Here is a 16,874-nt window from a genome sequence, read left to right as displayed (position 1 = left end):
GACATAGTTAACTAAAACATGAGTAAACATTACAACAATGAGTTTGTCTGAAGTGCAGAACAGAGTATTATCTGGCAACTTAAGAGACTGGGCATAGGGGCTAATCATTCTGGAAAACTTGCTGGAACATCAAGGTTTTCAGTTGCATACGAAAGGAGGACTGTGAAGGGGGGGGGGGGGTTGCCTAATATCCCTGGGGAGCATGTTCCAAAGTTGAGGGGTCACCACCAAGAAGGCCCTCTCCCTTATCCCCACCAGCTGTGCTTGAGACGGTGGCAGAAGCGAGAGGAGGGCCTCCCCAGCAGATCTAAGAGCCCATGCCGGTTCATAGAGTGAGATGCAATCACGAAGACAGGCAGGGCCTGAACTATTTAGAGCTTTGTAGGTCATAATCTGCACCTTGAATTGGGACTTGAAACTTATCGGCAGCCAGTGAAGCTGCTTTAACGGGGTGTTGTGCGTTCCTCCCTTTCTCTGCCAAGATGGCATCAGGATTGAGAGCTCACTGAAGACTCCAGGCCCATTTACTCACCTTCCCTTTCACCTTCAGAGGTGCCACAACTTTCTTCTTAGTTCTGTAGGAAAACGTAAGAGAGAGGGGAGTTCAATTTACTTCCAGCAGATTCACAAACGCCAGTGCAATGGCTTGCTTGAGGACTTTGCTTGAGGAATTCAATACAGGGGTTGAGATCTTCTTTTACGGGATGTCAGGAAGATCAAGGTTAGGCAAATCTCTTTCAGGGGATTTCAATCTAGACACTTGACAGCTAAACTTGATCAAAGGACTGAAAAGGACAAGAACAGAACCGATTTGCTGTTTGCAAACAGATTTATTGTATTGTCACAGGACAGATACTTACGGGGGTGACGTCAGATGACTGTGCCCCCGTCGACTCTCCTTGAGCAATGTCCTGGGAAAGAAAGCAAGAAGTGAGAAGCTGAACTGGATCTGCAATTCTCATAAGGATAATAATAATAATAATAATAATAATAATAATGTATTTCTAACCCGCCCTCTCTCCTTGAAGGGACTCAGGGCAGCTTCCAAATACAAAGGCAAATATTCAGTGCCAAAGGTCTGAGTGCTGAGTCAGTCCAGTTGTGTCTGACTGGAAAATAGTGCTCATCTCCATTTCTAAGCCGAAGAGTCGGCATTGTCCATAGACACCTCCAAGGCCATTTGGCCAGCATGACTGAATGGAGTGCCGTTACCTTCCTGCAGGAGCAGTACCTACTGATCTACTCACATTTGCATGTTTTCGAACTGCTAGGTTGGCAGAAGCTGGGGTTAACAGCGGGAGCTCACCCCACTCCTTGGATTGAAACCTGCAAGCTTGCGGTCAGCAAGTTCAGAAGCTCAGCACTTTAATCTACTGTGCCACCAGGGGCCATATACAACCATAAAACACAGCACAATAAAATAAATAAATCATAGTTAAAAGTGTGTATAAAATAGACTCGAGCAGAAAGATAAACTAGTAACATGTAGGGTAGGAAAAACCAGGTCTCCCCTCTCCAAAACAAAATTGCTTCAAAATTTATGGGAATGTTACTTTTTTACAAAGTACATTGTTAATTTCCTTCTTTGTTCCTTCTCACCTGGACTGCATCCAGCCCTTCAGCCAAAGAGATTTGACTTCCGCATCTAGGAAGTTCTTTACATAATCCTCCACTGGCTGAGCTTTGTTCTTTTCATGGTCATAGGCTTCCAGTTTCATCTTCACCACTTGGGAGAGCAAATCCCTGAAGGAAGCAGTTAGCGAAAACCGTGGATTTTTAAAAATTTAAACCAACTGCTTCATCATTCCTTTTTAAATTGGGTTAAAAGCCTATTAACAATACTGAAGGAAATATTTTCCACACATTCAGCCTTAAACCAGGAAACAGACGGACCAGGAAAAGTGAACCCAAGGTAGGGATGAATAGGTACATCTAGATATCATGTGCTCCCTTGAAATAGAACAAGAGAACTCTTTAACCAGCCCTTTCCACCTCTGTCTCTACCAACCTGATTTTATCATTCCACTGGAACTTCTTCCGGGGTCCCATGACCCGCTTCCCTCCTTTGTCATCGTCATCTTCGTCATCAGAACAAATTCGGTCTCTTTGCTCCTTGTCCTTATCCTCTTCCAGCATCCTGAGGGAGAAAAAGCAACACTTAGCCATAAGGATCTGCTTCCAAAATACACTCCTGCCCAGAAATGTTTCAACCGCAACAACAAGAGGGAGCAGAGAGGCTCTGGTAACTAGAGGCGGCCCTAGGTAATTTTCAATGGTAAGCAAACAGTATTTTGGCGCCCCCCCCCCCTCAACCAATTATTGAAAAATTATATATATATATGTATATGTATATATATGGGGGGCATGGACACATTTTGGCCCTCCAAGTACTTTGGACTTCCTACTGGCTGTTTGGAATTGTGGGAGTTGAAGTCCAAAACACATGGAGGGCCGAAGTTGGCCCATGCCATCCATACACACACACACACACACACACACACTAGCTGTCCCCTGCCACGCATTGCTGTGGCCCAGTCTGGTGATCTGGAAAATAAAGTAATGAAAAAGTGTTGGTTTCTAATAGATGTAATGTCTTGATGCTTGTGGGTAAACAGTATTCCTTGTTGTTTCTTTGTCAGTGTTTCTTTGTCAGTGTCAGATGTAGAGATTATCTGGTTTGCCTACTCTGGAACATGCAACGTATTATTGTCCTTCTTTAGGGGTCCCTTTGAAATCAATATTATATCTGTCATATACATATGTATGTGTGTGTGTGAATCATACCTCTATCTACCTACCTACCTACCTACCTATCTATCTATCTCCATGGCTGTATGGCTCTTTGTCAGGAGGGCTTTGATTATGTTTTCTTGCCCTGGTGAAGGGCATTGGACTGGATGGCCTTAAGGCAGCATTTCTCAACGTGCGGGTCGGGACCCCTGGGGAGTTGCAAGGGAGTGTCAGAAGGGTCGCCAACAACCACCAGAAAACACAGTATTTTCTGTTGGTCATGGGTGTTCTGTGTGGCAACACAGAACACCCACGTGCTCTGTGGCCCAATTCTATCTTTGTTTGGTTTCAGAATGCTCTTTGATTGTCGGTGTACTATAAATTCCAGTAACTACAACTCTCAAATGTCAAGGTTTTTTCCCCCCACACTCTATCTGTGTTCACATTTGGGCATATGGAGTATTCGTGCCAAGTTTGGTCCAGATCCATCATTGTTTGAGTCCACAGTGCTCTCTGGATGTGGGTGAACTACAACTCCCAAACTCAAGGCCCACCAAACCCTTCCAGAATTTTCTGTGCCAATGGGTTTTTGGCCTGCATAAATAGGAGTCTAGTGTCTAGATCCAGGGAAGTAATGCTACCCCTCTGTTCTATTCTCTGTTATGACTTTTATTTTATTGTTTTGTATTACTGTTATTGCTTTTATTATTGATGTGTTGTGGGCTCGGCCTCATGTAAGCTGCAGCGAGTCCCCTGGGGAGATGGTAGCGGGGAATAAATAAAGTATTATTATTATTATTACTATTATTATTTTGCCTTGGTCAAACTACACCTGGAATCACTGTGTCTAATTCTGGGCACCACCATTGAAGGGAGAGGTTGACTCTAAGATGGGAAGTGTTCAGAGAAGGGCAACTAAAACAATCAAAGGTCTGGAGAACAAGCCCAATGAGGAGTGGCTTAAAGGGCTGGGCATATTTAGCCTGCAAAACAGAAGGCTGAGGGGAAACATGATGAGGGCCATGGCTCAATATATGAGGGGAAGTCCTAAAGAAGAGGGAGCAGGCTTGTTTTCTCCTGCCTTGGGAGACTAGGACACACTGGAACAATGGCTTCAAACTACAGGAAAGAAAGGAGATTCCAGATGAACATGAGGAAGAACTTCCTGTCTGTAAGGAAAGCTGTTCAGCAGTGGAACTCTCCTTCTCTGCCCTGGAGTGTGTTGGAGGTTCCTTTCTTTGAAGGCTTTGAAATAGAGGCTGGATGGAAATCTGTTGAAATGATTTGAATGTGCTTTTCTTGCTTCTTGGCAGGGTTTTCCTGTATTAAAGCTGAAGGAGGTTGGACTGGATGGCCCTTGAGGTCCCTCCCAACTCTTATTATTATTGAAGCTGGATTGCCACATGTTGGGCTTTTATTGTGGTTTTTCTATTATTAGTAATAACTCATTTTACCAAAAAAAAATCCCAGTAAAGATCCCTACAAAGCTTTGCAAGGGAGGGGGAAGGAAGGAAGGGAGAGAAGAAGGAATGGGCAAACTTGGGCCCTCCAGGTGTTTTGGGAATTGTGGGAGTTGAAGTCTAAAACACCTGGAGGGCCAAAGTTCAGGAAGGAATATATTGTTAAGGAAGGAATATATTGGAAGAATTATACAAACACCATACATACTTGGGAAACCTGGCTTGACTGTGTGCCTGGCAGTCTTCCTGGAATTTGGTCATCTGTTCTGGCATTGCCCTGCCAACGGCTTCTTTTAATTTCTGAAGGGGCTCCTTCAGTCGACCGCCCTAAAGGAAGAAGAAAGGATTTACTTTACTGTTTGCACTATCTCTCGCCCAGTTCTTTTTAATTGATTAGGTCCATTTTTAGCACTCCTGGCCATTGCTATTGTTAAACCTCGCATAATGGAGCTCGATGTATTCGGTTTTATATTTTATTTTTAGTGAGTTTTAACAGTTTTTTGTATTTCATGATGTTTTCCTTTATTATTTTTTGCTATGTTGATTATTTATTTATTTATGTTTATATGCCACCCTTCTCATCCAAAGGGGACTCAGAACAGCTTACACGATATATATATATGCATATATACACACATACACATACATGTGTGCTATAACACCCTGCCTCGCAAGAAGAACCACCCACCCACCCGACCCTTCCCGGCAGAGGTTGTGCAGCTAGCTGCCTCCCTCTCTTCTCACTGGCATCATTGGGGCGGAGAGGTGTTCGAGGCTTGGCTGCAGGGCGAGCGGAAGTTCTCTGGGGCGATATAAACACTGAATGTTGATTATTTATTTATTTATTTATTTATGCTATGTTGATTATTTATTTATTTATGTTTATATGCCACCCTTCTCATCCAAAGGGGACTCAGAACAGCTTACACGAGATATATATATATATATATATATATATATATATGCATATATATACACACATACACATACACACACAATATATTATTAGCATAGTACAATATCAGTATTAAATATTACTATATTGTACTATACCATTATATTGTAATATTATTGGTAATATTATTAGAAATATTACATGCAATATAAATATATAATTATAATATCATATTATTAGTAGTAGTATTATATCGCATTACATTATAATATTATAAATATTATATGCATATACAATAATAGTAATAATAAACCTTTATTTATACCCCGCTAACATCTCCCGAAGGACTCGGTGCGGCTTCCAAGAGGCCAAGGCCCAACACATCAGTAAAACAACAGCGTAACAAATACAACAATAAATAAACTCAAAAAACAAAACAATAAGCATTAAAACAATAGCAATACATATTAGACAATAACATAATACCACGACGCATTTAAAACTAAGGCCGGGCCAAATGTAATGATTAAAATTTTTAAAAATGCTGGGCATGACCAGGTGAAATGAATAAGTTTTTGGAGATACATTATGTTATGTTGTTTTTTATTGTCTAATGTGATTTGTCCTGATGTAAACTGTTCGTAAACTGTTCGTATGGTTTTTCTTTGGGCATTGAATGTTTGCCACATTTGTTGGAGACCGCCCTGAATCCCTTCAGGGAAATAGGGTGGTCTATAATTGATGATGATGATGATGATTATAACATTTGGTATGTCTAACAGCACCTACCCAGTCAGTCCCAGGGACAGAGGTTGAAGAGAGCATCTTTTTGGCAACATTAAAGGCCCATACTTTCCCAACAAGCCCACTCACTAAACAAAGTCTAGGCAATGGGCTCTACCAGCTACCAATAGCTTTAGTGAGTTAGAGCAGCAAAAACTAGAGCAGATGAAGCAAAATTAGTGACAGCTGGTCAATATATAGCCTACAAACAGGGCTAAAACTGGAGGCACCAAAATGTGTGTTGGTCAATGTTACTGTGGATTACTTCATAATAATAATAATAATAATTATAATATCTTTATTTATATCCCACTTTTCTTCCTAAAAGAGACCCAAAGCAGCTTACAACGTTATATAAAAGACAATACAAAACAATATGCATATGTAAAACAATAACCTATAAAAACAATTTACAATAAATAAATAAGCATATTTAAAAACATTTGTCTAATACAATTATTGCAGGCAACTCTACAAGACAGATGGTAAACATTAGCATGACTCAATAAAAGTTAGCTTTCCTGTCACTGCAGCTGAGTGTCTTCATCAAAAGCTTACTTTCACTGGAGAGGAGGAAGTTCTGAATGATTGAAGCATATTTTATCTACCACGAATGTATTTTCCTCAAGGGAAAGGATGACAGAGAGGAACATCTATTGTGGGAGCATCTTTCCACAATCATCTATCTCTCTTTGCCTGAAGGATGCCAAAGGCACTGTGATTCAGAGGCATACATTCCCGTGCCCTTAACCAACCATTTAATCTAGAAAGGGTTGTACCTGATTTCCATCCACTTTGTGGTTTGGGATACTGGTGCAACAAAGTGCACTAAACAAACTCATAGATGTTTCAATATCTAAAACAACTGTCTCTTGAAGTGTTGTTGCATTTATTTCTGTGAGGACGCACCTGGTCACAGAGGTAAAGCCTGCGGGCCCGTTTGAGCAAGGTGTCCTTGTTGCAAGGCAGAAAGGAGGCCAGGTGGGCATAAATCCCAGATCGGACCTGGCTGTTCAGCTCCCGTGTTTGTAGATCTATACTACAGGCAGCAAAAAAGACAGAACAGATTTAGTCCTCTCTTTCTCGAAAAGCCATTCCTTCTATTATCAGAATGAGAGGGAACATACTCTAAAGCCCTTTGGAAATTAAGAAGTTCAACTGGCAATTAATTTAGAAAAGGAAAAAAATACAGGAAAGGTGTCCCCTTGACATTAAGTCTAGTCGTGTCTGACTCTGGGTGGTGGTGTTCATCTCCATTTCTAAGCCACAGAGCCAAAGTGGCTGGCATGACTGCATGGAGCGCCGTTACCTTCCCACCAAAGCGGTACCTATTGATCTACTCACATTTGCATGTTTTCTAACTGCTAGGTTGGCAAAAACTGGGGCTAACAGGGGAAGCTCACTCCACTCCCTGGATTCGAACTGCCGACCTTTCAGTCAGCAAGTTCAGCAGCTTAACAGCTTAATCCACTGCACCACTGGCAACACAAAGGTTTTAAAAAGGATATGAGTAAAGCTATACTGGCAACTGGAGGTAGTCTGAATAGAAGCTAAGGCAAACAGGTAAATCTGAAAGCAGATGTCATGAAGCCATGCGTTTGCGCAATTATGAAGTCCTTTAGCAGCAGCTACACCATATTTCTTAGCCAGAAGACTACTGGTCATTTTTAACATTAATAATAATAATAATAATAATGATAATAATAATGATAATAATAATAATAATAGCTTTATTTTTATAACCCGCCCCCATCTCCCCGAAGGGACTCAGGGCATCTTACAAGGGGACGAGCCCGAAAATACAGATTAAAACATACCAATAAAATAAAAAGGAACAGAAATAAAGGTTGTTTACCTGTAACCGTATTTCTTAGAGTGTCCATCCGTGAAATTCGCACCTATGGGTTTCCTTCGCGCATGCGCAGCAATCTGAAACTTTCTAGAAATTTTTAATGAAATTTGAATGATTATTTAAGGTATAAATAAGCCCCGCCCACCCCCACCCCCCGGTATATATGCCATGGTGTATGCCTGAGAGGTAGTTCCCAGCGCCAAATAGCGGCTTATATATAAGGCATGACAGAGGGGAGGATGGGCGGGTTGTGTGAATTTCACGGATGGACACTCGAAGAAATACAGTTACAGGTAAGTAACCTTTATTTTTTCTTTGTGTCCTCCATGAAATGCGCACATATGGGTGAATAGCAAACTACTGACCTGGAGGTGGGTCATGCCACACAGGGAAAAGTACTGCTCTGCCGAAGGCTGCATCTTTCTTGGCTAGTACATCTAGCTTGTAATGGGATGCAAACGTGGATGGTGTACATCACGTAGCTGCTCTACAGATCTGGTCCAAAGGGACTGCACGTAGAAAGACTTGAGAGGTGGAGACCGATCTGGTTGAATGGGCTACCAGACGAGATGGTGGCTGTTTTCCTGCCAATTGGTAGGCTAGGTGGATCGTAGAGACGGTCCATGAGGCTAATCCCTGAGAAGATACAGGGTGCCCCAACATGTCTTTCCTGTATTTTAAAAAGAGCCTAGGGGACTTCCTATGAGAGGATGTCCTATGTAAATAAAATGATAAGGCTCTTTTAACATCTAGGGAGTGAAGGAAAAGAACCTCAAATAAAAATAAATAAATAAGGGTCACTTCTAGTGGAGAGGATGGATTCGGAAAAAAGGCCGGTAGGATAATGTCCTGAGACATGTGGAACTGAGAAACTACTTTAGGGAGGAATGTGACGTCGGTACGGAGAACGACCTTGTCGTCATAGAACCTCACATATGGTGGGTCTGACCTGAGGGCCGTGAGCTCACTGGCCCTTCTCGCTGAAGTGACGGCCACTAGGAATGCCGTTTTCCAAGAGAGGTGAGATATATCATTGGAGGCCATAGGTTCAAAAGGGGGTTTTGATAATTGAGACAGTACTAGTTCTAGGCTCCACTGTGGGGGGGGGGGGGGGGGGGGGAGAAAAACAATTGAATCAGGTGATTTTGAAAAAGGGATGGCAAGCCATATTTTCTCCAAAATGATGAGATAGCGGCAACATAGCATTTGACAGAAGAGAGGGAGAAGTTTTTGTTGGAAAGGTGAACTAGGAAGTCCAGTACTACTGGGATAGGAGCTGTGATAGGGTTGTGTCCAGCTGATTTTGAGAATGTTGTGAACAGAGACCACTTATAGGAGTATGATTTTGTAGTGGACGGTTTGTGAGCAGCGAGGAATATGCATGACACTTCCTCTGAAAGGTTCATTGTGGTCTGATCCTCCATGCCGTTAGGCGGAGGGAATAGAGGTCTGGGTGGAGAACGAGCCCGTTCTCCACTGTAAGAAGGTCTGGGGTAGGGTTGAGGTGGAAGAATTTCCCGTTGGAGATTAGGAGGAGTGTGGCGAACCAGTGTTGGCGTGGCCACCAGAGGGTGATTAGGATGCAGTCTGAGTTGTCCTGGAGTATTTTGGCTATGATTGGAGATAGGAGGGGGAGGGGGAGAAACAGGTAGAGGAGACCTGGTGTCCAACGGAAGAGGAAGGCGTCTCCAAGACAGCCTGGGGATGCGTGAGGGCGGAGCCTTGCGCAGTAGAGTGGACAATGGCTGTTTACTGGGGATGCAAATAGGTCTATTCTGGGTGTTCCCCATTTGTGTGTGATGGTTCAGAATTGTGATATGTGGAGGTGCCACTCGTGGTTGTTTTTTTGTTGTTCTGCTCAGTGAGTCTGCAAGTGTGTTGTCCTGACCTGGAAGGTGAATGGCCGTGAGGAGAACGTTTCTCTGAATGCACCATTCCCAGATGCGTGTTGACATTGATGTCAGGGTTTGAGATCGTGTTCTTCCTTGTTTGTTGAGATAATATTTGACTGCGTTGTTGTCCGTCACTATTTGGATTATGCAATTGGAGACAATGCAGGTGAAGGCTCGAAGGGCTTTTTCCACCGCCATCATTTCTAGGGCATTTATGTGAAAGTGTCAGTCCTGTGGAAGCCAGTGACCGCTGATTTTGAATCCCTTGAGGTGTGCTCCCCAGCCTGAATTGGAGGCATCTGTTGTCAGAGACATGGATGGGTGTGGTTGGAGGAATGGCATCCATAGGCATACATTGTGTGCTTTTGTCCACCATGAGGGGGAGTGGAGCACCTCATGAGGTGGGTATAGTATTCGGGACTGTGGGTCGTGGTGGGGGTCAAAGGTTCTGATGAACCAGTTTTGCAGAGGCCTCATCCGAAGCCAGGCAAAGGGGGTTACACTCGTAGTGTAGGACATGTGGCCAAGTATGGACTGGATAGCCCAAGCCGAAGCCTGATGTGAACGAAGGAGTGAGGAAATAGCCTGTTGGAGTTCCAGAAAGCGGTCTTCTGGGAGGAAAGCTCTTTGAATTGTGGAGTCTATGATGGCTCCTATGAATTGGATGTGTTGCGTCAGTTGAAGATGAGATTTCTCCTGGTTTACAGCCAGACCGAGGTCCTGTAAAAGGTCCTGTAAGGTATAATGAATATCTGTGTATAATTGAGATTTAGAAGAAGAGCACAGTCACCAGTCATCCAGGTACGGAAAAACCGTTATACTTTGTTGGCGGAGGTGTGCGGCTATGACCGCCATGCACTTTGTAAACACTCTGGGGGCCATGGATAAACCAAACGGGAGTGAGTTGAAGGAGAAATGAGAATGGTGGATCGCAAAGGGGAGAAACCTCCTGTGTGACTGTCTAATTGAAATGTGGAAGTATGCTTCTTGCAGGTCCACCATTGCCAGCCATGACCCTTCTGGGAGGGTCATGGCTGGCAGGGTTGGGGAGTGTGACCATACGAAATTTATGTGGAGTGATGAAAGTGTTGAGTTTGCAGAGATCAAGGATGGGTCATAGACCACCATCTTTTTTGTCTATGAGGAAATAGCGAGAGCAGAAGCAGGTGTTGGATGTATGTGAAGGTATAGGAGATCGCTCCCTTGTGAAGTAAAGAGTTTACTTCCTCTCATATAGTTTGGGAGGATTGGGTAAGGATGACCTTACCAACTGGTGGGTAGTCATCCAACTCAATTGTGTACCCTCTGTGAACTATATCAAGAACCCAGTTGTCTATGGTTATGGACTGCCAATGTGGAAGATAGATTGTAATCTGTTGAGGTAAATGAGTGGTTGGGTGGGGGGAGGTGAGGGGGATAAGGATATGCTAAAAATGACATTTATTGTTGTTTGAGGGTCTGGTACCAATGTACTGACCTCTAGCAGAAAGCAAGGGGCATCTTGCAGATGCAATGGGCGCATATGGTCTCTGTCATCCCCTGTAGAATGAGGTATTATAAGGCCTGTTGAAGAATTGGGGGCGATACTAGTAGGAGCCCCAGTGTTGTCTTTGGTAAGTGTATGGTTGTTGGTCATATTTGTACACTGTTTGTTTCATTTTATGGGAGTGCTCCAATTGAGAGTCAGTCTCAGGGTTGAATAGGCCTGCTTCATCCATTGGGAGGTCCTCAATGAGGGTGCGTTGTGACTGGGAGAGAATCGCCACCCTAAGCCAAGCATGGCGTCTAAGGGCTACTGCGCCAGCAAGGAGTTTCCCAGAACTGTCAGCTGTATTCTTTGCTAGGTCTTTTTGCAGTTTGGCCAATAGGAGGGCTTCCTATTGGAAGGCTTTAGCCAGTGGCTGGTCAGCTGGTGGTAGTAAATCTAAGTAAGGGGAAATTTTGTTCCAGAGGAACGCCTGGTATACACTCATGTAAACTCCATAATGAGCCATGCGTGCAAAGAGGCATGCTGAGGAATAGAATTTCTTGGCCATAGAGTCTAGCTTCCTTCCTTCTTTGTCAGAGGGGGATGCTTGAGTTCTTTGGATGGGTTTTGGTTGAGCATCGGTCACCACAGAGTTTGCTTTAAGCATTTTAGATAGACATGAGGCTGTAGACAAATCAATATGGTATAAATTTTCTGCCCTTTTGGGGGTTGCTGGAACAAGTGCGGGGGCTAACCCTGTATTTTTTAGAATTTTTAGGAGGTAAGGTAGGGTGGGCAACACAGTCGATGTGGGTGTTTGTTGTTCAGTGGAAGCATGCGTCTGTTACTGTATCTGAAGGCTCAGGGGTGGCCAAGTTTAAGGCTCTAGAGAGTCTTATCAGGAGGGCTGAGAATTTTTTGAAATCTTCCAGGTATTGAGGGGAAGGGTCAGGGTCAGGTTGGGATTCTTGGATAATTGGTGTATCTTCTGTGGATTCCAAATCAATGGTGTCCAGTAAGGGGAGGGGGCATGAGTGGATCTTGTGAAAAGGTTTGTGGATCCCCTTCCACTTGGGGATCTGGAGGGCAAGAGAGTGTGGCTGAAGGGGGCTCACGTGGGGGTTGAGGGAAGTTTGCATCAGGATAATGGGAAGGGTTGGGTCCTCTGAGGTTATCAGGGTGGGGTGGGTAATAGAAGGGATAGGTTGGAAAGGGAGGAGGGGGAGGGTAAAGATGGTAGGGATACTCGTGGTATCCGTATGGATGTTGATGCCCAGGGGGCAGAGTGCGCATTCTCTTGGGAGGGGGTATGGAAGGGGCTGCAGGTTGGTGTGGAACCGGGGATAGAGAGTGGCGGCGGCGACTGGCGGCTTGCCCCGAGGTGCTGGGCTGAATGGGAGACCTAGATTCCCTCAGTTCCGGGGATTGAGGAGGGCTGGGGGAGGGAGGGGGCAAGGTTTGAGAAAGAGGAAGGGGAAGGGGAGAGAGAGCAAGGTCGGTTGAGGCTTGGGCTTCCAGGTGGGGGCTAGGAGTTCCAAGGAGGGAAGGTGGGAGAGATCTTCCAGTTAGAATCATAGAATCATAGAATCAAAGAGTTGGAAGAGACCGCATGGGCCATCCAGTCCAATCCCCTGCCAAGAAGCAGGAATATTGCATTCAAATCACCCCTGACAGATGGCCATCCAGCCTCTGCTTAAAAGCTTCCAAAGAAGGAGCCTCCACCACACTCCGGGGCAGAGAGTTCCACTGCTGAACGGCTTTCACAGTCAGGAAGTTCTTCCTCATGTTCAGATGGAATCTCCTCTCTTGTAGTTTGAAGCCATTGTTCCGCGTCCTAGTCTCCAAGGAAGCAGAAAACAAGCTTGCTCCCTCCTCCCTGTGGCTTCCTCTCACATATTTATACATGGCTATCATATCTCCTCTCAGCCTTCTCTTCTTCAGGCTAAACATGCCCAGTTATCTAAGCCGCTCCTCATAGGGCTTGTTCTCCAGACCCTTGGTCATTTTAGTCGCCCTCCTCTGGACACATTCCAGCTTGTCAATATCTTTCTTGAATTGTGGTGCCCAGAATTGGACACAATATTCCAGATGTGGTCTAACCAAAGCAGAATAGAGGGGTAGCATTACTTCCTTAGATCTAGACACTATGCTCCTATTGATGCAGGCCAAAATCCCATTGGCTTTTTTTGCCGCCACATCACATTGTTGGCTCATGTTTAACTTGTTGTCCACGAGGACTCCAAGATCTTTTTCACACGTACTGCTCTCGAGCCAGGCGTCCCCCATTCTGTATCTTTGTATTTCATTTTTTCTGCCAAAGTGGAGTATCTTGCATTTGTCACTGTTGAACTTCATTTTGTTAGTTTTGGCCCATCTCTTTAATCTGTCAAGATCGTTTTGAATTCTGCTCCTGTCCTCTGGACTATTGGCTATCCCTCCCAATTTGGTGTCGTCTGCAAACTTGATGATCATGCCTTCTAGCCCTTCATCTAAGTCATTAATAAAGATGTTGAACAGGACCGGGCCCAGGACGGAACCCTGCGGCACTCCGCTCGTCACTTCTTTCCAAGATGAAGAGGAAGCATTAGTGAGCACTCTCTGTGTTCGTCCACTTAACCAATTACAGATCCACCTCACCGTAGTTTTGCCTAGCCCACATTGGACTAGTTTCCTTGCCAGAAGGTCATGGGGGACCTTGTCGAAGGCCTTACTGAAATCCAGGTACGCTACATCCACGGCATTCCCCGCATCTACCCAGCTTGTAGCTCTATCGAAGAAAGAGATCAGATTAGTCTGGTATGACTTGTTTTTGATAAATCCATGTTGACTATTAGCGATGACTGCATTTGTTTCTAAGTGTTTGCAGACCGCTTCCTTAACAATCTTTTCCAGAATCTTGCCCGGTATCGACGTGAGGCTGACCGGACGGTAGTTGTTTGGGTCATCCTTTTTTCCCTTCTTGAAGATTGGGACCACATTGGCCCTCCTCCAATCTGCTGGAACTTCTCCCGTTCTCCAAGAACTCTCAAAGATGGTTGCCAATGGTTCCGAAATGACTTCCGCTAGTTCCTTCAATACTCTGGGGTGTAGTTGATCTGGCCCTGGACACTTGAACTCATTTAGAGCAGCCAGGTATTCCTGGACGACTTGTTTCCCAATTTGGGGTTGGATGTCCTCTAATCCCTCATCCACTCCATCTTGCTGAGGTTGAAGATGACTTTCTTTTTGTGAGAAGACCGAGGCAAAGAAGGCATTAAGTAGTTCTGCCTTTTCCCTATCCCCTGTCAGCATTGCCCCATCTTCTCCTCGAAGAGGTCCTATCGCCTCCTTGTTTTTCCTTTTTCTACTGACATAAGAGTAGAAGCCCTTTTTATTGTTTTTAATGTCCCTGGCAAGTCTGAGCTCGTTTTTTGCTTTAGCTTTGCGGACCTTTTCCCTACAGGTGTTGGCTATTTGTTTGAATTCTTCTTTGGTGATTTCTCCCTTTTTCCACTTCTTGTGCATGTCTCTTTTGTGTCTTAGCACAGTTAGAAGTTCTTTGGACATCCATTCTGGCTTCTTTGCACTTGTCCTATTTTTTCTCTTTGTTGGCACGGTTTGCAATTGCGCCTTGAGTATTTCTCTCTTGAGAAATTCCCATCCATCCGTAGCTCCCTTGTCTTTTATTTCTTCTGCAGCATAAGAGTTTTTGACATATAAGGCTACTCCGCCTCCTCTCCCCTTTGTTTCTGTGAAAGAGGTTATACCCCTCGATATCTACATTCCAGCGATAGGAGTCATCCCACCAGGTTTCAGTGATGGCTATGATATCATATTTGTGGTGTTGTGCTAGAAGTTGGAGTTCGTCTTGTTTATTTCCCATGCTCTGTGCATTAGTGTAAAGACATGTGAGCCCCTGGGATCTTCCCTTGAGCTGTTTAATTGGGATTATTGTGCTTTTGGTACTTGGTTCTTGTTGTGTTTGTGCAGCCCTCCGTTTAGCCTTCTGGCGATTCCCAGACATTATGGGTAAAGTAGTGTTCGCAAGGCTGTTGTCCCCCTCCCCCGGTGGACCTAGTTTAAAGTGCGTCTAATGAGGTTTGCGAGTCTGTGAGCAAAATGGTGTTTTCCTACTTGTGTGAGATGCACCCCATCCCTTCCCAGTAGGCCATCCTCCTGGAATAGCAGGCCATGGTCGAGGAAGCCAAAGCGTTCCTCCTGACACCATTTTATAAGCCAGTCATTGACCTGTACTATTTTTCTGGCTCTTGTGGGTCCGTGTCTTACAACAGGGAGGAGGGATGAAAAGACCACCTGTACATTACATTCTTTTAGCATTGCTCCTAGAGCTCGAAAATCATTTGTGATCTTTTGAAACGTATGCCTTGCAGTATCATTGGTTCCTACATGAATCAACATGAGGGGAGGACGGTGATAGGGCTTGAGGAGCGTGGTGAGCCTCTGAGTGATATGGTGTATTTTTGCCCCCGGTAGGCAGCATATTTCTCGAGCCACCCGATCTGGTCTGGAAATGACAGCTTCCGTTCCTCTAAGGAGGGAGTCGCCTACTACCAAGACCTGTTTACTTTCAGGAATGATAGGGCCCCTTTTGTGCAATGTAGTGTGTAGGTCTCCAGAAAAGTGATCCTGTTGGTGTGAATTGTGTAGGTGAAAAGTGTTGTCCTCCTTCTCGACATCCCCGGTGCATTCGTCAAGGACAATCCATTGAGATTCGTCCAAGAGCCTATGGTTCTTCTGTATGTGTTCCTGTTGCTCCTGGTCTATTGTTGGGGATGGTACACCTGCACGATTGTGCAAGTGTGAATGTTGTGAAGTGTTGTCCCAGTCAGGGCTATCCCCTGCACACTGATCAAGGATGAGCCACTGATCAGTATCTAAGCCATTCTGGTCTTCCCCAATATGTTGTGTTTCTTGGTCAGGTGCTAGTTGTGTGAGAATTTGGAATCTATTGTGTAACTGCAGCTGAGCGGAAGTATTCTGAGGAGGCTTCCGGGTCCTATGTGTCCTTCTAAGGGTGACATTTCTCCAAGCCTGAGGGTTGTCCACATCTGAGGTGCTGTTCTGTTGAGCCTCCCCGTAATGTTGGTGTGATATGGGCTGCATGTCTAGGCCAGTGTGGTGTGTGGTGTCTAAGAACAGCTCAAGTTCCTGAATGTCCTTAAGGGTCTTAATACGGTCCTCAAGTTGTCGTATCCTGTGTTCCATGCGAGTGATCTGTGTACACTTGGGGCAGATGTAATTGAGTAATTGTAGTGTGAAAAAGCTGAACATGCTACAGCTTGTGCATGAGACGGGAAGTTTTCGTGTTTGTTCCATCTGGAGGTTGCTAATGACCTCCTCTTGGTGTGTGTTTGATGTTGTCTGTATGCAGGGGTGAAAGTATAGGTTACTGAGTGTACGAGTTGGCGCGCGCGACACTGGTTTATATAGGATAACCAGGAAGCCCCGCCTCTCAAACAGAGCAGTTAATTTTTAAACTCAGGAAGCCCCTCCCCTCAAACAGAGCAGTTAATTTTTAAACACAGGAAGCCCCGCCTCTCAAAAGAAAGCAGTGCTGAAAGCTGTTAAATTTAAACAAAGCTTACCCTGAAGCAGAAGGAAACAAAATGGGTTCCTGCTTCCTCAACTTCTGTGGAAAGCCCAGCTTTCCACAGGAGGAGATTAGGCAGCGTTTCCTGGAGATGCAAGGCAGAACATTTTGTAACACATTTTGTAACACAGGGGGACTCAAGGGCTGAACACCAGTGAGTTGCCATCCCTTTTTCTGTTTGCCTGATTTTTCTTTAGTTTTTGC

The 16,874-nt window shown here is 44.7% G+C and overlaps 1 protein-coding gene across 3 annotated transcripts in view; it reads right to left on the bottom strand.

Annotated features, from left to right (window-relative positions):
* The window catches only part of LOC137095144 (ubinuclein-1-like), a 77,987-nt gene that overhangs the window by 39,492 nt on the left and 21,621 nt on the right, over positions 1-16,874 (bottom strand). For 2 of the 3 annotated variants that reach the window (XM_067461446.1, XM_067461445.1), the window contains exons 9-14: positions 6,778-6,907; positions 4,399-4,517; positions 2,009-2,137; positions 1,600-1,743; positions 861-911; positions 533-575 (exon numbers count right to left, since the gene is read on the bottom strand). In XM_067461446.1, the coding sequence (XP_067317547.1) occupies positions 533-575; positions 861-911; positions 1,600-1,743; positions 2,009-2,137; positions 4,399-4,517; positions 6,778-6,907 (616 nt within the window). The remainder of the gene's footprint in view (positions 1-532; positions 576-860; positions 912-1,599; positions 1,744-2,008; positions 2,138-4,398; positions 4,518-6,777; positions 6,908-16,874) is intronic. The other variant, XM_067461447.1, reaches the window with a different exon arrangement.

This window comes from Anolis sagrei, chromosome Y, assembly GCF_037176765.1.
Source record: "Anolis sagrei isolate rAnoSag1 chromosome Y, rAnoSag1.mat, whole genome shotgun sequence".
NCBI classification, from domain to species: Eukaryota; Metazoa; Chordata; class Lepidosauria; order Squamata; family Dactyloidae; genus Anolis; species Anolis sagrei.
The sequence above is the reverse complement of the archived record's forward strand: the minus strand, read 5'-3'. Positions and strand labels throughout refer to the sequence as shown.